This window comes from Syngnathus floridae, chromosome 11 (assembly GCF_059516105.1).
Source record: "Syngnathus floridae isolate MCC-2025c chromosome 11, RoL_Sflo_1.0, whole genome shotgun sequence".
NCBI classification, from domain to species: domain Eukaryota; kingdom Metazoa; phylum Chordata; class Actinopteri; order Syngnathiformes; family Syngnathidae; genus Syngnathus; species Syngnathus floridae.
This window is the reverse complement of record NC_142423.1, coordinates 14517395-14539997: the sequence shown is the minus strand read 5'-3', so window position 1 is coordinate 14539997 and position 22603 is coordinate 14517395. Positions and strand designations below refer to the sequence as shown.

At 43.5% G+C, this 22603-nt stretch overlaps 2 protein-coding genes across 4 annotated transcripts; both read left to right on the top strand.

Annotated features, from left to right (window-relative positions):
- The first annotated feature begins 29 nt into the window (after positions 1-29).
- Positions 30-6423, top strand: mybphb (myosin binding protein Hb). Its single transcript, XM_088389609.1, has 13 exons — positions 30-382; positions 1219-1287; positions 1381-1515; positions 1783-1950; positions 2909-2997; positions 3066-3261; positions 3485-3624; positions 3706-3865; positions 4075-4211; positions 4538-4724; positions 4799-4852; positions 5112-5143; positions 5234-6423. The coding sequence occupies exons 1-11, from the start codon at positions 100-102 to the stop codon at positions 4828-4830; spliced, it is 1596 nt and encodes a 531-aa protein (XP_088245735.1). The 5' UTR covers positions 30-99; the 3' UTR covers positions 4831-4852; positions 5112-5143; positions 5234-6423.
- A 2054-nt stretch (positions 6424-8477) lies between these two features.
- Positions 8478-21822, top strand: LOC148391337 (synaptotagmin-2-like). 3 transcript variants are annotated; one of them, XM_088390220.1, is made up of 9 exons: positions 8478-8725; positions 16072-16300; positions 16375-16535; positions 18511-18642; positions 18919-19086; positions 19550-19717; positions 20065-20182; positions 20259-20392; positions 20784-21822. In XM_088390220.1, the coding sequence occupies exons 2-9, from the start codon at positions 16099-16101 to the stop codon at positions 20997-20999; spliced, it is 1299 nt and encodes a 432-aa protein (XP_088246346.1). In that variant the 5' UTR covers positions 8478-8725; positions 16072-16098; the 3' UTR covers positions 21000-21822. The 3 variants fall into 3 exon arrangements, with proteins under 3 accessions (XP_088246346.1, XP_088246349.1, XP_088246347.1); XM_088390223.1 differs by having other exon boundaries at positions 8480-8725; positions 18520-18642; XM_088390221.1 differs by lacking the exon at positions 8478-8725 and adding an exon at positions 13221-13373.
- The last annotated feature ends 781 nt before the right edge of the window (positions 21823-22603 follow it).

Here is a 22603-nt window from a genome sequence, read left to right as displayed (position 1 = left end):
TCCAGTGCAGACCTCGGCGTTGGACACAAGTGAAGGATTATTTTCTGTGTGTATGTGTGTGTGTGCCACTTGGGAATTAACTACCATATAGCTGTCATTATGCCGGCCAAGCCTGCCCCGATTAAGAAGAAACTAGTCAAGAAGGTGGAAAAGGAGCCGGCGCCCGCACCTGAGCCAGAGGCGGCCCCTGCCCCGGCTCTCGAGCCAGCCCCGGAGCCCTCCCCGGTCGTGGAAGCCCCCCAGACCGAGTCTGCCGCTCCGGCGGAGGGGGCGCCCGCTGATGCAGAGGCGGTTGCACCTGCTGAGGACGCCACGCCTGCTGTGGAGGGGGAGGCCACTGCTGCCCCCCCGGCCGAAGGGGGTGAAGCCGCACCGGCAGACGGTAAAAGCTTATCTTCTACGCTGTTTAATGAACTTAAAGGCTTTATTGGAATTATTTCACACCTGTGAAGATGCTGCTTGTTCTGCATTTTTGGGATCCAGTAAAGAAAATACTAGTTTTTGGCATTAGACTTGGCAGACCCAAAAGTGGGTCACGGACAGCGAATAAAAATCAAAATTGTGTTACATTTACAAACTAGCCGAGCATATGCCCTCCCCCCCCCCAAAAAGGTACTTTATTTCAAATAAATAAGTGCTTTTATTAGTGTAAATATGCTAATGAGCACCAAAAATATTCTAGCTGTCAATGAGCCAAATCTCTAATTGATCACATTTTTACTACCCCCTAACTGTTCACTTTTATTATTTGTTTTATTGTAGAACGACAAACTTGTCACTTGAGCATTTATTAAAAGCAAACTTCCTGCCACCATAACACCTCGACAGATGCTGCGTCTTCTGTTACCCACACCTGCCCGCCAATGACGCAGTCATTTTTTTCCCACATACTAGCATTTATTAATAGCTGCCACACTGCACAAATTGAACTCTAACTGAAATTAGATCTTTCAAATCAATGCCAAATATGTTGAATATTTATCCACAAAGTATCACTTCCAGAGATTTGATTAATTATCTTTAAATTTAGCTTAAAATACTGCATGCGCCAGTAAGTCAGGAGTATTCATGAAGATAGCTATTTTTATTTGTTTGAAGAAATGACCAAGGCTTGATTTGGTGACAAATTGGCTTGCACAAAAAAAAAGTGTGATTGGCAAGTGTTTTTATTTTTTTGCTGTTGTTCTGCTGTTAACAATCTTGCCTGTGCCTCTACAGCTGAAGCTGCTGAGGTGCCCGAGCCCGAAGAGCCTAAAGCACCCAGTCCGCCGCCACCTCCACCCAAAGGTAACCATCCTGTCACATCGCCTGCTGCCAAACAAAAAGTCACTTTGGCAGAAAACTGCCCAAAATATGACTTTTATGTATCTGCATCTGTAGAGCCCACAAGTGCCCCCCTTGATCTGTTCGTGGAGGACAAGAACGACACTTCGGTGACGATCTTCTGGAGCCAGCCGGAGGTTATCGGCCCGTCCGGCCTAGACGGCTACACCATTGAGGTGTGCCAGGATGGAAGTGAGTCCCAGGGTTGCACCAGGTCCGCCCACCGTAAAGCTGCCATGCCAGAGGTCACTCGGTGATATTTATACACCGCCTGCCCACCTGACCCTTTAAGTCACCAGTTGAAGTTCACAGGGGCGGCTGATTTTTATTTTATTTTTTTACCATAGTGCTCAGCTCACAAGTTTACAGACATCTGCTGTGTTTAAAATCCCTAAAAGATCACACATTAATATTGAATATCGACTAAAATGCATGATTTGATTCCTCTGATCGTTTCAGCTGAGGACTGGAAGGCCTCAAACGAAGACCTTCATAAGTCCTGCCGCTACATCATCAAGAACCAGACTACCGGAGACCGGCTCAAGATCCGCGTGGTGGCCGTGAACGCCGGTGGACGAAGTCCGCCCGTGACCCTCCCCGAGGCTGTTGTGGTGAAGGAGGTTGCCGGTAAGACATGACGTAGTACCCACATTATAAATACCATCAACTTAACAAGTAGAAAATAATTAATTTTATTTTACACAAATCCAATATTGATCAGAATATGTGTTTGGACCTGTAATATTTTCGCCTTGACTTTCACTGTACAAAGGATGAGTTTTGCTCTCACATCTCAAATAAGGATCCAATCATTTATCACGCTAATTCCTGGGAACATAAATTTTCTGTGAAAATGACTTGTGTGACAGTGCTAGTGGCAGCCCTACACGTTTGGTTGAGCGTGCCAGAAATAGAAAGGATTTTATGAATCATTTCCTTCAAAAAGGCCGCAAAGCCGTGGAAAAATAGCCGAGATGTCAGTGGTCATTAACGCGCTTCCAGGCGTCCAGTTCGGGGGAGATGAATGGGGTCGACTTAGCTATGGGCCAGCAGGTGGGGGTCTGTGGTATGGTGGAGATTGAATTCCTGTCTTGGGGGTTGACAGTTCTCTGGTGACACTCAAATTTCATGACAGCCTCCGCCATGCTGTTTATTTTGGAAGGCATCAAATGTGTTAGGCGTTGATTTTTCAGCGCAGCTAATCTGCCATAAGTAAGGCGATAAGGCGACTCGATGAACAGCAATACCACTTATTTTCACACGAATCCACAAATGAGCGATCATTCACTCTGTTTTATGGATCTTTTTTGTAGCTTCCAGTAAGCTGTAACTCAGCCACAAATGCTATTTACAGTCCGGACAAATGCTGAACACAGCAGGTGGCTTCTGCCATGAAATCCCAGCATCTTGTACTTAGTCTACTTGAGATTTCAAAGTAGGCCAAAAATGTTGTCTGTTGGCATAATACTAATGAATGTCATCTGCCTTTCTGTCACTTTAGTCCTATTAATCTGGATATATTGTTTTTGAGCCCATTCTTTAAATATTATTGCCCTTGTTTCCTTCACCGTCGTTTCATTTCCAGATCGTCCCAAGGTGCGCCTGCCTCGCTTCCTCAGGCAGAGATACGTGGCTAATGTTGGAGACAAGATCAATCTGACCATCCCCTTCACAGTAAGCTCTTTGGCGAAAAGGAAGCGGCCTTACATGTCACCTGACTAAAGCATGACGGTGTCCTCTAGGGCAAACCCAAGCCTGTGGTGAGCTGGACCAAAAATGGGCAGCCACTAGAGAAAGCAAGGGTGAACATCCGTAGCACGGAGAGAGACAGCATTCTCTTTATCCGAGTGGCCGAGAGGGACGACTCCGGCGTCTATGAGATGTCCGTCAAAGTGGACGACTTTGAGGACAAGGCCACACTCACCCTGCAGATTGTCGGTAGGAGGGCGGGCCTTCTTAGTATATTTAGTATTATGTATTTTGTCTATTTTTATCTTGACCTAACAAAGGCCTCCATTCAAAATAATAGCTGCCACCCACCTTCGAATATCTGCATAATCCCTGTAGTTAAGTAAATGAACACCATGTGGAAATAGAACGAACAATTTCATTTCATAAATGGAATTCTGGAATATAATCCAAATGTCTTTTCGCTTGATAGAGCTTCCTGGGCCTCCAGCCAGCATAAAGATTGTAGACACATGGGGCTTCAACGTGGCTCTGGAGTGGACGCCACCCAAAGACAATGGCAACACAGAAATCACAGGCTACACTATCCAGAAGGCCGACAAGAAGACCGGAGTAAAAAAGCACGCCGGAAACCCGATCGGTCGATTAGAGTAGATCCCCAGAACCTGACGAGAATTGTTGGTGTGTCGACAGGACTGGTTCACTGTGATGGAGCACTACCACCGACTCAATGCTACCATCTCGGACCTCGTCATGGGAAACACCTACAAGTTCCGCGCGTTCTCTGAAAACAAGTGCGGAATCAGTGAGGAGGCGGCAGTCACTAAAGATGAGGCCAAGATCGTCAAGACGGGTGAGACGATTATTCGGAAACTTCAGTGGTACCTGCATTTCCAAGTTGCCAAAGTACAAAATGAGAACATAGAAGACGGGACTATGACTCGCATGACTCACTAGTTCATACCCCTTAAAGGCAAATATCCAACACACAAGTCAAGGTACCACTGTAATTGAAATTCAAACCATCTAAGGCACCAATTGAGCGTTATTCTTTCCCTGAAGGAATTGAGTACAAGGCCCCAGAGTACCAGCAGCATGACTTCTCGGAGGCACCTAAGTTCACCACCTCTCTGGCCAACCGAGCCACAACGGTGGGCTACAGCACCAAGCTGCTGTGCTCCGTCAGGGGATACCCCAAGGTAGGCTTCTCCGCCCCATTCCGTTTTCCCCCCTGCCGTTATTAGCTTCACCTGATGAGTTGAGTTCTGAGTGGCATTGACATACTTTGTAGCCGTGATGAGGACAGGGTTAGAAGAGGTTGGGCTAAGCCAGGCACATGTGTGAAATTCCCAGGGGGCTGTCGCCATTTCAAAACTCCAAAACGGGTGGCGCACCCATCCATAACTCAAATATAAACCCCCTCCAAATTCACATCAAACACTGGTAGTAGGATTCAGTGTTCAATTATTTTATTTTGTCAGAAGTGCGTCAAAACCCCACATCAAGCTTTTTTCCTCCCCTGCAGCCCAAGATCGAGTGGCTGAAGAACCAAATGGTCATCGGCGACGACCCCAAATTCCGTCAGATCTGCGTGCAGGGCATCTGTTCCCTCGAGATCCGCAAGCCGGTGAGCTTCGACGGAGGCGTTTACACCTGCCGAGCTAAGAACAACCACGGCGAGGTCATGGTCAGCTGCAAGCTCGAAGTTCGACGTACGTATATCATAAGGCGTTCCTTTAGGGTGAGGTTCTTATGCCAACTAACAAGGTGTCTTTGTGACAAACAGAGCCCGTTGTTGTCGAGGCGGAGAAGAAATAGGCAGTCTTCTTCATTCACACAGGTAAGAAACAATCAATTTGGAAAGACTAACGGCAGAAACTGTAAATGATATCGGTTATGGCTCGCCTGCATTCCATGACTCAGCATTGGCAACATGCTCAGTGGACATATACATTTGATTTATTTTAAGATTAAGGCTGGGTTGTTTCATTTTCTCCACACATCAAATGCCTTCAAATGTGTCTTGGGACTTATGATGCTAATCTAAGCAACACCTGTTGTGCTTATAGTTACCACTATGTGTTCAATTCCCAAATTAGGAGCAGAGGGAGTGAGGCCTTCGCAGTATAAGGTGTGTGACACTTATAGCTCGGTCTAAAATTACACCTCCCCTTCCATCAACACATTTGGTTAATTCCAATACATTTTCTACCCTCTACAGGACAGTTATGGATTCCTTGAAAGAACATGTACAGTATAAACGGCTGATGACACCAACCCTAAAAATCCACCGTCTTTTTTCCCCAACTAACAACAAACTAGACATATAACATATTTGTGAGAATGAATCATTTGGTTAAATTACCTGCTGCTATTTTCTAAAAAAAAAAAAAAAAAAAAGCAAAGCTAAGAGATGCTTGCAACGTGAATCACTATATTTGCTAACTGAACCAATCATGTCTCTAAATAAACATTATCTGGTCATTTTTCTTAGTGACGTTTTCTACAAGCATTACATCACCCACAATTCTAATCTTGCAGCACCCACGTTAACCCTCTAGAAAGAGTTTGAGTATGTTTTGAACAAATGTCCAGGCTGGTCCACCACTGCTGAAAAGAAATGATCTTAGGTCACCATAGCAACAAGAGATGTTATTTTCCTCATTATAAGCCAACATCCCAATTATTTGGATTTGAGGATTTTATGGATGTCAGAGACTGCTCAAATGAGGTCATTTAAGTTCGCCTAGCAATTATTTTCCTCATTAGAAGGCTTCTCCAACTAAATGCTTGGTGGCTGTTTGTTTCTAAGTAAACTAAAACAATTAAATGCCATCAGTCATTTTTATTTGTAAGAAATAAAGCCCCTCCTTATAAATAGAGACCTCATTCAAATACAATTGGTTAAACAACTAACTGTTGTCCTGATTATAAAATCAAGTTAAACGCTAAACGATTCGGATTCAAGTATGTCAGGGCTTGGCTGGTCTCCCACTTTTACAGACTGTTTAAAGTGTGTCATTTAGAGTCCTGGACTAGCATCAAAATCATAATTTGCCATCATCATGTGTGGTAGCTGTTACAGGATCACTGTCTCCTAAAACCAAAGTGCATGTTGACTAATTAAAGAGCATGCACCCCAATACATTCACTGAATTGCTGTTGGTCTAAAGAACGGCTTGGCGGCCAGCTCTCACATGGCACTGGCCGTGCAGCTATGCGGCCATGGATTAACTGGCATAGTGATGATCAGGATATGCATGAAGCCGTTCAAACAAGTCACACCCACGCTTCCATTCTGATCATTTTTACAGAGTAGGTGGCCGCAGTTTATGTTTTAGTTGGACGGATGAGAATTGTGCATCTTGGGTGACTGTTATGTAGCACTCTCTAGTGGTACAAAGCAGCATGAGGGAGTTGCCTGGATTTGAGGAAATAAATATACCACCTTCTAATAGAAGTCCGTATGTGGTTGATTTAAAAAAGCAAATGAACACCTTTGTTCAAATAAAAATTCTGGATATATTTGGGGAAAATCTTTGTTCCACAAGTGAACGCCTCCTCTTTTTAAATGGGTTCTTTCTCAACAGCAATGGATTCTACATTTCTCTAATTTCAGACATGTCCCTGTTTAATTCTCCTTCATGCAATTCTCTCACTGTGTGACCCCATTGCAAAAATCAGTATCCAGGGAGCGAGCACATTCCTGGTTTCCACCCAGTTGCAGGGCATATACAGACCAACAGCCCATGTTATCTGGAGGAAAACTCACGCAGGCACGGGAGGAACACGCAAACTCCACTCAGGAAGGCCAGAGCCATAATCAAACCTGCAACCTCCGCACTGTGAGGCAGACAGAGTAAGCAATGCTCCACGGTGCCAATAAGAGTTTTTAAGACGGTCAATTTAGGCTGATGAAGCAGCTCATCTGCTGGGGCCGCCATTGGGCATGTGACCACAAGCAATGATTCGATAGACATCTGAGAGGGTCTTGGCGAGCTTCCCGTATGGGATTTAATACGCGTAATGGTGGAATTGGCACTCACAGTGGGCAATGCGTCATTGAGTCTCATTGATTGATGTTCAGCTCAGCTGGAATGACTTGCATTGGGCCGACACTTGGACAATCATCTGAATATAAGGCTTGGTGAATCACCTTGGACACCATATGCTGTAGATAAAGCACTTTAGTGCATTCCATTGAACATTATGTTTCCCTTTTTGTATCATATCAAAAATTTAGTGACTAACTAATTGGAGTTGATTTGAACTCATTGCTGAAATGGTAAAGGAATAGCAAATGTGGATTTCCTTAAATACTTGGATCCAATCCTTCTGTTGTGATCTTCATATTTGTTTGTTTTTTCTCTCAATATAAACATCTTCAGCAAGAATCCATACGGCATATGTGTAGCGTATTCCCTGGTGGATGCCGCAGCACTTAGAGCACGCTCCAACCAAGGGACTCGTGCTGGGTATTGATTTCAGATGCTCGAATGAATGACACTTCATTGCAGCAATTTAATTAAAACGGCGGCATAGATTCTTCAGAGGCAAATGGTAACTAATGATTGCTTTGCTTCCCAATGCGACACTAAGTCAGAGCTTATTTCAAAATAGATTTTGTTTATTTTTATCCCTTTGTGTTTCTCCAATTGAAGATGCGTGTCATTGGATAGCAACACCATCAGTGTTATATTTAAAGCGGAGTTGCTCATACTTCCATCTAGTGCTACAGCCTGGAGCTTTTCATTCATAGGGTGATGTTAAATTCCCGGACCCCCCGTCTGTCACTTAAACAGCTGAAAGAGATTTACAAATTTTTTTCATTAGCCTCTGGGGCAGTCATAAAAGTGCCCTATAAACTCTGCCTAGCAACAAAGGGCCATGGCGACATCACCAGCAAGTATAACCCTCTGAAATTTCTTTTCTTTGCTTTTAAATATCGTAACTATTTTGTTTGTAAATGCTGTATTTTTAGTTATCAGGCACGCAGCGTTACCTTGTATATTGAATGCTTTATATAAATAAAGCTTCCTTGCTGTGCCTTTTCCTGCCGTTTCACCAAGTCATTATTAACCACATGGATTAATCACACATGGAGGTTGCGGAACTTTGCGCCATCCCAGCTTTTGAGCATGTGACGGTATGTTTGGGGGAAATGAGATCACACTATTTCCGTTGCATTACTTTACACTGCAGCACAGCCACCACCTTTCTTCTTCAGTGCACATCAGTGAACTCATGTTCCTGCGTCCACACTCTCCACACAGGCACAGGCAGCATCTGCACGGACCTCTTCCCTCTTACTCTTCCTCATCTCCCTCTCGCTCTCTATCTCCCTCTCTCTCGCTGTCTCTTTGTCTCTCTCATCGATTGTCCCAGCTCAGTCAGCAGCATCTGCATGGGGAAGAAGAAGGAGGAGTAGGAGGAGGAGGATGGTGAATGCAGCACATCGCTGGCAACTCCTCCTCCTGCTCTTTGACGGGCCAATGAACGAAGAGTGCCGGGAAATACAGCAGAAGAACGACGCCGACGTCTTGTCAGTGTGATGGAAAAATGTTGTGAGTGTTTGCAAAGCGTCTCTTGAGAACAGGAACAAAACACGAAAAACTATCAAACATCGCAGGTGACTGGACAATGGTTTTGAGCCACTGATTTTTTTGGGGGTGCATCTCCTTTTTTTCCCGTGTCTTCTCATCTTTGATTCCAGGTAAGACGAGTCTCAGAGGCTCCTAACCTCATTACAGGCACAATGAGACAGAATTAGGAAGTCATTATAGAAGATTACATTCTAATCTGCATGAGTGGAACTTTTGCTGCATGGGATGGTGGCTGAGGGTGGGGGCAAAGTGGGGAGGGAGGGGGGTTGTGCTTGCGTAGCCACGTAGTCCTGCCTGCTGCAGTATAATGTTACATAACAAAAACATACGCGTGTGGCGTAGGGCACTTTGTTTTTATTTATTCTTAATCAAGGCAACTTTGTGACTGGAGAGTTTGGTCCACTCTAATGTGCATCTGCAGATATCAAAAGTGCTAAGGCAGCATGAAGGAAAGGACGGCCCACGTCACGTTCACTGCACTCGTCCACCCTCCCCTCCCCTCCCCACTGAGCCCCCACACAATGTAATTAGCAGTTTAATTAGGGCATCATATTTGTGAGCTCCCTGTTTCAAATGATTGCAAGCGATTGTATGTTTGTGATCACAAGATGGTCCGAGGTTGCCTCTACACTACAATTACAATGTATTTTTTGCAGTCTACAGCTGAATCGTAGGCCTAACCCTTAGACTTAGTCCTAGTTTGGTCCTAGACCTTTTACATTATTCTTATACATCAAGCCAGTCCTGTCTTTAGATCACATGAGATGCTCTACCTTGTCTTAGCCCTAGGGTGTAGACCTTAGACCTGCTCTTGGTTCTGGTCTCTTAATGTTCGATGTATTCCTTGATTTAGATCTATTCCTAATACTGGCCTTAGTTCAGTCCAGGTCCCAGCCCTTAACACTAGTAGCCTACAACCTCTAGTCCTTAGACCTAGTCAGTAGTCTTTAGATTTAATGCTAGTCTTCGCCCCAGACATCAATATTTTTCTCATTTTAGTACTAGATTCTCTCTCCTACAACAGACCTGATTCCAATGATCAGGATCGTTATCAGGGTTCTACAGAGCTTGCTGATGCATTAATCATTTGAACTGGGTGTGTTATAGGAGGGAAACCTCAAAAATAGTGACTCTCGCGGACCAGAGTTGCGTACCCGTGTCCTAGTCCTAGTAGACCTTATCCTAGCCTTAGTATTGCCCCTGGGCCTTAGTCCTTGTCTGGGCCCTTAGACTTGGCCTCGTCCAAGGCTAATGCAGTCCTCCACCGTATTCCTCCCCTGGCCTGAGACCTTAAGGTATAACCCTAGCCCTGATCTTAAGCCTCGTGCTGGACCTTCATTTGTTGAGCCACACGCTGCTTCACCAAGTCATTATGAAGTCCTTCAAATCAAAGGTGTTTTCCTGATACCTGATATGACACGTGGCATGTGGGATGGAACGAGGCCAGGCAATGCGGCATTCCCAACAGAACTCACAACTGTGTGTGCGCTTAATGAGGACTTCCTCTTGGCACAGTGAAGAATCATCACGAGAAGTGTAGCGCTGCAGTACGTTACGTAATATGAGATGATAAAATAGATTAGCCCCTACATGGTAGACCATATTTGCATCAGTAAAAACAAAGTTATGAGCTTCTGTGCATGCAGGTCAATTTGGGGACGCTCACACCAGGCAGATCAAGGTCACATTTAAAAATTGGATTCCACACAAAAAATCTGAATTGAGTCCTGCAGTCTGAATGTAGCCTCAGACACAAGCACGCACGCCTTCTCCTTTCCAGTGAACACCATCATTAGCGAACAACAATGAAATCAGCCGGCTTGGTCTACAAAGCACCATAGCAGACTCCTATTTGTAGACGGGGCCCACATGGCTACCCGCGGTGCTTGATGGTTCATGAAATGAAATAGTTTGCTCCAGCCTGTGATCTTGTCCCTGCATGTACTGCAAATACCCGCACACCACATGCAGTGAGTAAACTCATGAAGAACATTCAGACAACACTCGGTGTTGGAGGGATGCAGAACTTTTTCAGCAGAAGACAGTTTGTTTCAGTCCCAGTCCTCCACCTGTGAGATTGTTTACATGATTTGTTTGGTTAGCAAAATTTACTCAGCGGTCAACGCTTTAATTTTTGTCTGTGTACATTCAGATCTTGATGGGGAAAAAACATTTCATACCATTACTCCAAGGATCCATTATTATCTAGACTACTTACCCTATTGAGGTGATGGAGCCTATCCCAGCTCACGTTGTGCAAAAGCATTGAAGTCACTACGCCTTCAGTGACTCGTTTAAATCCTATTAATGACATTTTATGACTTGGCCTTCCTAATTGAAAAGGCGGACAAGTATAATGTTTGTATTGTTTTCTTTTTTTTTTTTTATTGAAATGGGCGAATGAGAATTTCACCAGGGAAATCCAAAGGGGAAGACATGCAGCAGATAATGACTTTTTTAGCACTTTCCCCTGGTGATTTGATTGTTTTAATGACGCTGGCATGTGGAGGTCTGAAATGGACCGGGAGACATTTGGTGTAATAGATCCAGCTCGAATTAAATGTGGCCGGCTACATTTTGGCATCGTTGCCTTCAGTTCACACATTGTAAAAGTTGCCTTCTTTTTTTATATGCGTGGGTCAGAAGCCATAAAAATGGATGCGTCACTCGGGTGACTCTACAATCATTGCACTTCGATTTTGCTGGAGTATTGGGATACATAACAAGATTGGTCCTCGACAACCATGGATAGACATGTACTGGGAACTGAAGCAAACTCAAAACAGAAGCACCGTGAGAATCAGTGTCCTAGAGTCTAGACCAAAGTCTTAAGTGAGTTATTGGTTCCGGCTCGGGACATTAGTTTATGTCATTTTATAATACCTGGGCCGATCCCTGGCCTGGATCTAGTTATGACCCTAAAACCTAGATCCATCACTGCCAATAAACATTAGTACTAGGTCAGGCACAAGACCATAGTTCTTAGACCTAGTCCTGTCATTAGAACTGAACTCATCCTGGCTGTCGACTTTCAGACTGGACTATGTCTGTCATCCCTCCAGTTTTCTGTACATTGAATTTGTATCATATACAGATCAATCCTTAGTGTTTCTAAGAAATCCAGACATCTATTAAATGGCCTGTCGACTGTTGTAGGGACAAAAAAAAGAGAGCAGGATGATGGAGGCAGAAGGACTTTTTGGACCTAGTGTCTCATAGCCGCTCGCTATTTTGCTCCCCTGCATTGCAGCACAGAGGGTGCAGTCTTTTTTATCCATCCTGCAGCCTCGCCGCACGCACACACCTTCTGTCCTCAGCATCTGGAGGTGTGATATCCTCCACTTGCTCTCCGGCCTTTGTCTATGTGGTGGTGGTGGTGGAGATAGTGGGGAGGGGAGTGCCTGACTCCCAGATGCCTCCACAAAGCATTTAGAAATGGGTTAGCTGCAGGTCAATATCCCACAATGCATTGCGGTTAAAATATTCATCCCTAAAGTACTTAGTGTTTGTGTGTGTGAGTATGGTGATGCTGCAACTTTGTCATGGCCTTGCTCCCATCATCTCCAAAAGTGTTGAGTCAGGAGTCTTGGGGGAGTAATGCCCCTGAAAGCTGTTAACTTGTGGAATGGCAATGTGGATTTAAGGTTGCATTACACTGATCAAAGTTGAAAAAAAATGTCTATATGAAGCTGATGCATGTCTTTGTGATATGCACATTGCAAGGGCTGTTATTGTGATAACGATGTTCCTTCAATGGATTGTGTAGCTCTCTTGCTAATGTTGCACACACGCTGGATTTTTCAAAATCCAATTTTGAAATTTCGCCAAGACAACCTTCGGGTGTTGTTGTTCAGCTGCCTATCTCTGACTTTGATGCACGTGAAGCAGCCACTTAGGCAATCACAAGCTGGCAATCTCTGGACGGACAGAACCGAGGAAAAGTATAAAAAGGTTCGGCACAATATTTGACATTTTGTGAATGGCTTAAAATCTCTAATATTGTGACAATTGCTTTTATATTTTCACAGGTTAAAGTAGAGCAACATAAAAGAATTGTGGGGATGATTGGCCACTCTTTTCAGACGCTAGATGACCAAAGAACGTGACAAAGCAAGCCAGGAAAGTACTACTAAAATACTTATTGGCCTCCTTCCTTCAGACCCCGCCAAATGCTAGGCTCCATAGACACTAGAAAAATGGATGACTCTGTGTGGAAACTTCCTGTTTATATTTCTGCGTTGGCCGCTGACCAGTCAGAAAAGAGAGGCACCACACGTGCTCTGTCGTGACGCATTTTGGCACACTCGAGAAATGTGGCAAGTTTTCAAACCCCACTTGTCCTTTTGTCAGCATATGAATGTCATTTTCTATTTGATCCTATAAGTAGACAAATAAACAAATAAATAAATAAAATAGTGACATGCGGCATTGTGTGTGAACTGCATCCTAATGAGGCCCACCGTAAAAGTGAGGTAAACCGGGAGTCGCAGTGTGTAGGTACGTGTGTGTGTGTGTGTCTAAGAGTGAGGGGATGGTGAGTATTGGAGGAGGCTGAGGAGGGAGGAAAGGGGGGGGGGGGCGTTGCTGCAGTGGAGCGAAGTGCGAGAGGAGACTGCAGTCTCTGCTTTACGGAAGGAATCTGACTATGTTGGTTAGCGAGTGAAGCCCAAAACTGGTGGGGACAGGAGTGAGGGGGGCGTACACCATCACTACCACCACCACCACCACCACGAGAACCACCATCACCATATTTAACTGGTGAGTAGTATTTACATGCATGTCTCTTCATGTTCATATCTAACTATAAACTATAAGTATGCAATGATGCATTTGCACTGGGCTTTTATTCAACCATGCAGCCCAAGTTATGGAAGTTAAAGCTGTCCAGTCATTGTAGAGCTGAGAGGCCACCTGCTGTCTCTTCAATCCATCTGCTTTGTCTTAAGCAATTGTTGCAAGTGTGAATTGTAATGAGAAACTTTATTCAGAATGCTCATACATTGAGGTTGCAGTTCTCATGATTTGACACTGGGCAGCAAGACAAATAGATTGACCACTGGATTGGCTGGCACGCTCGCAGGGGGTTGCGGCAATTGGCTAGCTGAAGGCTGACAGGCACTTTCAGGATTGCTTAGCAACAAAAAAGAAAGGCCGGCGGCCGGACGGCGGCACCTACAGCCGCCGCTTAAGCGACTCTATCACATGCTCATCAATAACTGGCCAATTTAGTGAGCAGACAAGAGGATAACCTTCATCAAAAGGAGACAGCCAATCAGCAATCTCAAAAGCAGGAACAAAAGTCATGGAAGGTTTCTTGGGCTAAATTAGGTGCTAGTTGAGATCCTCGTGGATCATGTGGCATAGAATTGAAATGATCTTTCTGTTATGGTGAGGGTTAAATTGTCTCTGTCAAGGCACGATCGCCATCCCCTGCACAATCTGTGCAACAGGTCGGCCATCATTGACAGCAACAGCAATGCACAATCTTCCGTGTACATTTATAAAAAGTTGATCTCATAAGTTATGAAAGATGTATGCAATTCCATATCGTCTTGCTCCAGTAGAGAGGATAAATAGACTGCTCTTGACTATGAAGCTGGTACCATATAAAATCTTTCATGAATTCATGTCAAATCATAAAATAAAAAGTATTTTTTGGATTAGAAATAAAACTGAAAGTAAAAAAATTGTAATTATTTTTTTAACTTGATGCTCTAAATGTTGACTGTGTCTTTCTGTTTTGCTCCAAATTAGTAAATGGGTTAACTAGACCCATAATAAAGTTAAAAAAGTCCTAATGAAAAAAAATGAAATTTGACCCAGCAGTAAAAGGCAGACTTTTTTTTCTCCAAATATCATATACACATACACATGCACGCAAACACACACACTTGATAGAATAGTAACCAGGTCAAAAGAGCAGGTTACCTTATGACCCTGAAATCCTCACTCAGCACATCCACTGATTAGTTTTAACGACGTTCAATGTCAAAATGCTTTCCATTTTTGCCCGAGGCTGAGCTGAGTCATCATCCAGACGTGGGGTAACTACTAAATGTTGCAATAAACGAATTCAACTGCAGTAAAATATCAAGGAGAAGAAAACGACATTTGATAAAACCATTAAACGCGTTGTTTTTTTTCCCTGTCAGAGTGAATTGATTAGTCATTTGTGGGAACAGTGAGAACGAACAAAAAATACGAGCCACTGGGCAACATTCTCTCGCCGATTGAAATTGAATAATAAAAAAATTTCCAAGGTAACCACTTCTTGCTTTTTGTATTCAGTCAAAGCACACATTTGAATCGCTGAGGTGGAAAATTAATTTTGCACTTTGAGAGATGAGTCAAAAGACGACAGATTTTCAAATTCTCTTTTGTCGAGTTTAGTGATTCGTAGCACAAAACAACATCATGCTCTACCTTGACCAAGATTTCAGGTACTGTTTCTCTTCTTCAGTAAGGTATTGTAGTAAACAGCAGAAGTATTTTCAAGGATTTCGGGCCACATGAAAAGAAATCTCCTTAAATGATTTGCTTTAACTACTGATATTCTCTTATTTGAGAAAAAAACTAAATGTGTGTTATTTTTTAGGGAGAGTACCGAAAATATAATGAAATTCATTTTGATTCAGCAATCGGCTGCAAGATTAAAATTGATAGATTACGCAACATAAAATAGTGGAAAGCTTAATGACTTGAAAAGTCACAACTTGAAAACATCATCCATATTATTTTGCCAGAATTATCATTTAATTAGGACACATTTCTGATTAAAGAAGATTCATACCAGATATTTTTGGTCAAGTCTTCATTTGTTAGAGTTCAGTGCCATTTAAGGCACCAACACTTATTTGTGTGCCAGTTGGGAAATCAACTCTGGGCACAGAAACTCCTCAAGGACACTGCCATGATTGAAGTGGCGTGATGTTCTATTTACAAGACAGCCGTTTTATTCAACTTAGCCGTAACGCTACTTAGTCATGAAGAAAATTCACAAATGAAAGTAAATGGCTACCCTCACTCCTTCCCGTCTGCACTTACCCCGGAGGATTCTCTCTTGAGTCAGCCTCATCCATCTCTTCTGGAACATTGTGCTTGGAAAAGCTGTGACTTGTGTCTATTTGTCACTTGGGTAGTAAATCTTCACGTCATTGGACGAAACGGATGACTTTTTGTTTGTCCCAAATGAGCTGTTTGGATATGGGTTTGATCCATCCCTGACGATGTACAAACTACATCTTTATTGAACTTCAGCTTCATTCTTTCTCTGATGTATCTAGTGAAGAAATGTTGTCACTCAAACCAATATCGCTTACCATTCCTGTTTACCTTTCTACCACTTCTGATGTTTGGTCCGCTGGGATCGAGAGGATGAATAGATCCATCCACATCCGGAATATATGAAAATATTTAGGGTTGTCTACTGTCACATGGTCCTTATTTTGTCACCCAGGGACGCAGCGGCTTGTCTCCTCCAGCAATGAAGTTCAACCTGTTCAGGAAGCCACAGCCAGTGGCCCCCTCCGAGACCACCGGAGCGACCACCGTCGCCAGTATGGCCCCCACCCCGGCAGCCATCTCCACGGTGGCTGAAAGTTCTGGAAACAACACGGAGATCAGCAAGCATGACATGTTTGAGGAGATCAAGAGCAAGTTCTTGAATGAAATTGACAAAATCCCATGTGAGTGATTCCACTTTTTGGGAAACGTTGTCATGTGGCATATGTCGGCTTTGACATTTGCTCTGTCCCTCCAGTGCCCCCGTGGGCTCTGATCGCCATTGCAGTGGTGGCCGCTTTGCTGGTGCTCACCTGTTGCTTCTGCATCATCAAAAAGTGCTGCTGCAAGAAAAAGAAGAACAAAAAGGGTAAAAAGGGCAAGGATGGCTTCAACATGAAGAACATGGAGGGCGGTGAGGTATGACTCTTTCTGATGCGTTCCCAACCCCAACCCTAACCACAACTCCTGACTCAAAACGCAACTAATGTTACCCCACCTTTGTAAGAGTAACTAATGCTAAAGCCCTAGTTTTAAAACTAATCGCAAACCTATCATCTACTTGTTGATGTATTAGTCATGCAATTCTTCCTGTTTTGAGTCGTTGACCACATTTTTGTCTTCTCCAGCAGTCGTCCGGAAGACTCCGGCATTTTTCTTCCTTTTCAGCAAAATGTGTGCTTTTTGAAATGTACCTACTCTACTGCAGTGAAAAATGACATGCTTTGGTGCAACAATCAAACGAGCTCCACTTGATAAATTAAGAGCGTTCGTGTTGATTCATTTGCGCTCTGATCGACTGGCGCCCACATAGACTGATCGTGGCTCTTTAATTAAAGCCCTTAATTAGCATCAGTGAAGGTCCTCCATGAGCATGTCATTTTTCACAGCAACAGCAAGCACTCTCTCTCTTGTTGTCCTGTGAGTTGAATCTCTTCCTCTCTCTGCTTTCCTTCCTGTTTTGTGGCTATGTGTCTGCCTTGTGTTTTTGACCATGGTGGACCATCGTTCTACGGTAGGTGGATTGGCTGTTGTGGGGGTTCTCTGGAATGGCTTTTTTTTATGTTGATCTCTCCCATTTAATACTTTGGAAAGCCACAATCTGCTCCAGAGAAGGAGTCTAACCATCTAATGCAATGATACGAAGCACAGAGGGACAGCCTAACACTATTAATCAATGCATGTGCTAACGGGCATGTTGTGGTGGGTTGATGAAAAATGATGAAGATGACTGCATGAATCCCAACCACTTGTTATAAATTCAAGAACCAATCCGACTAAGAGTAAAACAGTTTCAGGTTATGATTGAACAGTAATTGTAGACTGACTGCCCTGTGACCAGTCCAGGGTGTATGCTGCTTCTCCACCAAAGGTTAGCTGGAGTAAGCACCAACTCTCCAATAACCTGGATGATGACAAATGGTCTAGAAAATCACCGAATGCATGAGAGACAGCCGTGGTTGTCCTCTTTAAATCAGTAGGGGTAATTGTACTCACACTCTCCATTTGGCCTCAATTTTTTTGGCTAACCTCAGTCTTAGATCAAAAATATTTTGATCATCCACAGTCTCCACTTGACTGCAGCAATCAATTTTCTTGTTGCCATCAATCTCTATTGTAGCAGAAGTAAATACACAGCTGACTGTCATTCTCCTCCACAATCTTCACTTGGCTGCAATCTGGTTTCTTGTCACCCTCAGTTTCATTTCAGGCTCAAATCTGTCTTCATAACATGCCCTGAATAAAAACAGGAGACCCTCGTCGTTCTCATCAAACTCCAGTTTCTTGTTGCACTCTTGAGATTTAATTTGTCTTTGTACCATGGCAGAAGGAAATTAGACTTGGTGGTTAATAGAAGTAAATATACAGAGGAGCATTGTTCCCCTCCATCAATTTTGTTTCAATTGTTCGTACATCTTATGATGGGTTCAGCGTGGTTTGGTTTTCATCTATTTTCAAGTGTAAAACCAAATGCCCTTAGCTAAGTGGCGCAAGTGGAGTGGGAATGTGCTATGAGTCTTACAAGGCAGCTCTTGTGCTTATCACACAAACATCCGCAAGCACTGAATAGGAAGAATTTTACCACTTGCCCCTTGGACCTTATGATGTAAGCCTCTTGAACAGGGGTTTGGGAGAATGATGGAATGCTTATGCAAAGCGCATGCGATGCCACCACTGACTGGATGCCTCTATCCTGCACCAGCATGTCAGAAGAGCTCAAATGAGGGGATAGAGTTTCTTAAAAAAATAAAACTCACTGATGGGCTTCATGTATTTACTTTATCAGCAGTAGACTCAAAGGAGCTCCACGGCATGCTAGTGATTTACGAGGGGGGGCCCAGTGCGTTTGTCCTTTATTTGATATCATCATCATGTTGTCATTTCATTACCGCAGAAACCGCAGGATGACGACGATGACGAGGGAGAGACCGGGCTGACGGAAGAGGAGAAGGAGGAAGAGGAGAAGGAGCAAGAGAAGCTTGGCAAATTGCAATATTCCATTGACTACGACTTTGAAAACACAAAGGTCCGTGTTAAGTCACTATTAAGTCACTAAAGCTAGTTGAACAGGGGGTCCTCGGATTGACAAACAGAACCTCGGTTAGCTGTACATCAGCAGAGGAACATAGTAGATCCATCAAGCATGGAGGACTTGTTGGTCTAACCTTTGCGACATTGAAGAATTGAATACATCTCCAGTCAGTCCAAGCACGTGTTGACTGATTGTGATATTTTGTCTCTGTCTACAAAAAGTAGTCCTGACATAAATCAAGCCATGGTTGCATCTTATTTCCATGCACAGCTCACCGTCGGAATCCTTCAAGCGGCGGACCTCATGTCCATGGATTCGGGAGGTACTTCCGATCCGTACGTACGAGTCCTGCTCTTGCCTGAGAAAAAGAAGAAGTTTGACACCAAAGTCCACAAGAAAACGCTCAACCCTGTCTTCAATGAAACCTTTGTCTTCAAGGTTAGTCTGTAAAAGCTTGAGCAAATGAGAGTAAAAGTCTATTAGAGAACGTGTTATGCCAAGTTTGTAAGGCTGCTTGTCTCAGCTAATAAGGTCTGCAGGGATTTGACAAATGTCTCCGGGTCAGATTGAAAGATCTGCTTGTCTGCACATTTGCCGCAGCAGCTGCAGAGCCAATCATACCGTAGAGAACAGTGTGCCCCTTGTGAGATGAACATGTCTTCATTTAATGTCTGGAAAAACGCTTCAGACGATCCAATTCATTTTTTTCATAGGACACTCAAAGGAATTCTGTCAACTAATCAATCCCTCCATGCATTTTCTATATCTCATCACCTTGACTCACCTAAAGTCTGGTCACCAATGTCGATGCCTGTTTCCAAAAACCTTCCAAAAACATCATGGAAGAAAGAATATAAATTGCAATTATTATTTAAATGCTGACTTTAGTTCTCCGCACCAGGTGCCCTACGAAGAGCTCGGTGGCAAAACCCTGGCGATGTCTGTTTTCGACTACGATCGCTTCTCCAAGCACGATGTCATCGGCGAGGTCAAGCTGCCCATGAACACCATCGACCTCGGACGCCCCATTGAGGAGTGGCGGGACCTGGAGAGTGCCGATCAAGAGGAGGTGCCCACGCAAACTCCAATGATGTCATTGTATTGTAACTGTTTTACATTCAGTGCAATTTGGAAGAATGCATAATTTATGCCCCCTTCCCCGCAGTTGAATGCCGTTCCCAGGTGTTTTAATAGCTGGTAGTCAACACACACAAAGGATAAATAATTACAACATGCTAAATGTTGGATGACATTCCTACTAAATGACTGATTGAAATTGTTAGTTGATCTATCAAGGGATAAGCAGCACAGCTGGTCCTGGCAATGACTGGAGACATTATTTCCAACATTGCTTCATTATTCTTAATTAAACAGCAGTCTTGGTACCTGACAATTCTGGCATCTGTGCTTTTTCAGCCTGAGAAACTCGGGGACATTTGCATCTCCCTGCGTTACGTCCCCACTGCCGGGAAACTCACCGTCTGCATCCTGGAGGCCAAGAACTTGAAAAAGATGGATGCCTGTGGATTATCCGGTAGGAAAAAGATTTTTGGTGATGTCGTAAGTTGTCAACCAAGAACCCCCCTAATATATATTCCCGTCTTTTGCAGACCCATATGTGAAGATCCAGCTGCTGCAGGGGGGTAAGCGTCTGAAGAAGAAGAAGACAACGGTGAAGAAGAACACCCTCAACCCGTACTACAATGAATCCTTCAGCTTTGAAATCCCACTGGAACAGATGCAGGTACATTAGATGGCAAACTAGGTCATTGCTTAATTGGCATTCAGTATGTCCACATATGAATCAGTGGCCAATAGAAGGTTCTTCAGAGGACGTGAAAAAATATGAAAATTCAACAATGACATAAAAAAAAACTTTAATTAAATGTATGTAGGACCTTGTTTAGATGGAAGGGTGAACATTATTTAGTTAAGGATGAGACAAGTAGATTTATTCATCCAGTGTTATCAGATATTTTTTTTCATATTTCCGACCATTTCTTTGCAAATGCCAAGCTACGTCTCATGGACCCCCAGCGTTTTGGTTACCTGGTTAGCCCAGTTTGAGAAGAACCCGTTGTAGGTGTCGAGTAGGCGAGTGTTTTCATGACACACGGCATTCTTAACAATTCCAGAAAATCCTTGTGGCCGTCACTGTGTTCGACTATGACAAGATCGGCAAGAACGATGCCATCGGCAAAATATTTGTGGGCAGTAAGGCCACCGGGCTGGGTCTCAAGCATTGGTCCGACATGCTGGCTAACCCGCGGCGCCCCATCGCCCAGTGGCACGCTTTGCAACCAGAGGAGGACATCGACGGTCAGCTGGCCTCCTTGGCGGCCAAGAAGTAACCAGCAAACTATTCGTGCCCTTCATTCAATTACTGAAACTTTGCATGGCTTCAACCGACTTTTCATGAAACCTGCTCAGCAAAAGACTCGATAGAATAGATTCGGTTTGGGTTTCGAGGCATCCCATCTTGCAAATGAGTGTCTGCTTACCAACTTGACGTTTCCATTTCAACATTCTTGTACACTGAAGTGTGAGCTGAATTTAAGTTGAATTTGTAGAGCATGCTTTGCCCCACCTGTCCCCGGCTTTGCACTCTTAACGTACGTATCCTGACATCAACTTGCAAATAGAAAGTGGAATAGAAAGGTTTGGGTCCTGCTGTTCATGTCACCAAGGTGGGTTGTCCATTTATGCATCTACATTGAATGGAGGACGTCTTGAGATGTGTGGAAGTAGGCAGGAATGCTGTCATTGTGCCAACTGAAACGACCGCATGGATGTAAAACCTTACCTCACCTTAACTGATACATAAATGTGCAGAACAAGGCGGTTTCTGATCAGATCTTTTGATTTGGATTTGAGTTGGCATCAGATGGTTAAGGATTGAATCTGGCAGCAACAATAGTCGTGTGATTTCCAAAACTCAGATTTTATAATGTACACACATCTTGCTACAAAAGTTTTTGTCTCCTAGATTTGACACAAGTTTATATTGATATATTTGCTCCCTTACTGCACAGTTTGCATATGTGTCGGTGACGCATACGTGAGAAAAAACTAAACAAACAAACAAAAATAGCTATGGATTGGATATCCGGCAATTCATCAGGCAATCAAATAGAAATCGGATATCTGCCAATGTAGGCGCAGTGTAAACAAACAGATTGGATGCAGCCTGGAGTAAGGCTCGATCGATCGTGCTACAGGTTGATCTCGGTGGAAAAGCCAGCCCAGGCCAACTTAACTGAATGTAAGGTTCAATGTCTGTATTATTTATGTACAGTGGTGCCTTGACTTCTGTGCCCATGCTTGTAACTCAAAATACTCGTATCTCAAAACATCTTCCCACGTTGGAATGAAAATGCCATTGATCCGTTCCTCTCCGACACCTAAAAGAAATGTGTTTTTAATGAGGCAAAAATAGACTTTACATTATCATCCTCTATAAAAAAACAAAAGTATAACATTATTAGATAAAACTTGAAAAATCAAACAGTTTGTGCATCATAATTTCATACTTTAGTCAGTGTATTTCTGGTGTGCCCGTTTTGGCCACCGGGATGCAATATAACATAGACTACGTACTTTTCCACTTGGTGATGAAACAAAGGTACCACTGTATTGTTCACATCCCTGTTTTCACTGCTCAGTGTTGAACCTACCGCTAACCCCTAACCCATACCCTCTAAACGCTAAAACAGTACACATCTAAATTCAACAGTGTATGCGAAGCTTAATTGAGCTAGTCAGCATCTGAAAAGTTCAAAACGGTTATAATTTAGCTACCGTCCTGCACTGATTTAATTCCGAATAGTTGAATATTTGTTTGCATTCCAAGCACAGAGGTTGTGAGATGTGGCAAGAGCCTTTTGCTTGAGCTAAGAAAAAGAAAAAAAAAAAACAATGATGAAAGTAGCATGCCTGGCAGCGTTTGGTCGTCGTC

Bases quoted from the DNA above. Each gene is read 5' to 3' on its own strand.
- LOC148391337 (XM_088390220.1), top strand. From the start codon at position 16,099: ATGAAGTTCAACCTGTTCAGGAAGCCACAGCCAGTGGCCCCCTCCGAG. The intron at 16,301-16,374 runs GTGAGTGATTCC...CTGTCCCTCCAG, and splicing joins TGAAATTGACAAAATCCCAT to TGCCCCCGTGGGCTCTGATC. The intron at 19,718-20,064 runs GTGCCCACGCAA...GTGCTTTTTCAG, and splicing joins AGAGTGCCGATCAAGAGGAG to CCTGAGAAACTCGGGGACAT.
- mybphb (XM_088389609.1), top strand. From the start codon at position 100: ATGCCGGCCAAGCCTGCCCCGATTAAGAAGAAACTAGTCAAGAAGGTG. The intron at 1,516-1,782 runs GTGAGTCCCAGG...TGATCGTTTCAG, and splicing joins TGAGGTGTGCCAGGATGGAA to CTGAGGACTGGAAGGCCTCA. The intron at 2,998-3,065 runs GTAAGCTCTTTG...GGTGTCCTCTAG, and splicing joins ATCTGACCATCCCCTTCACA to GGCAAACCCAAGCCTGTGGT.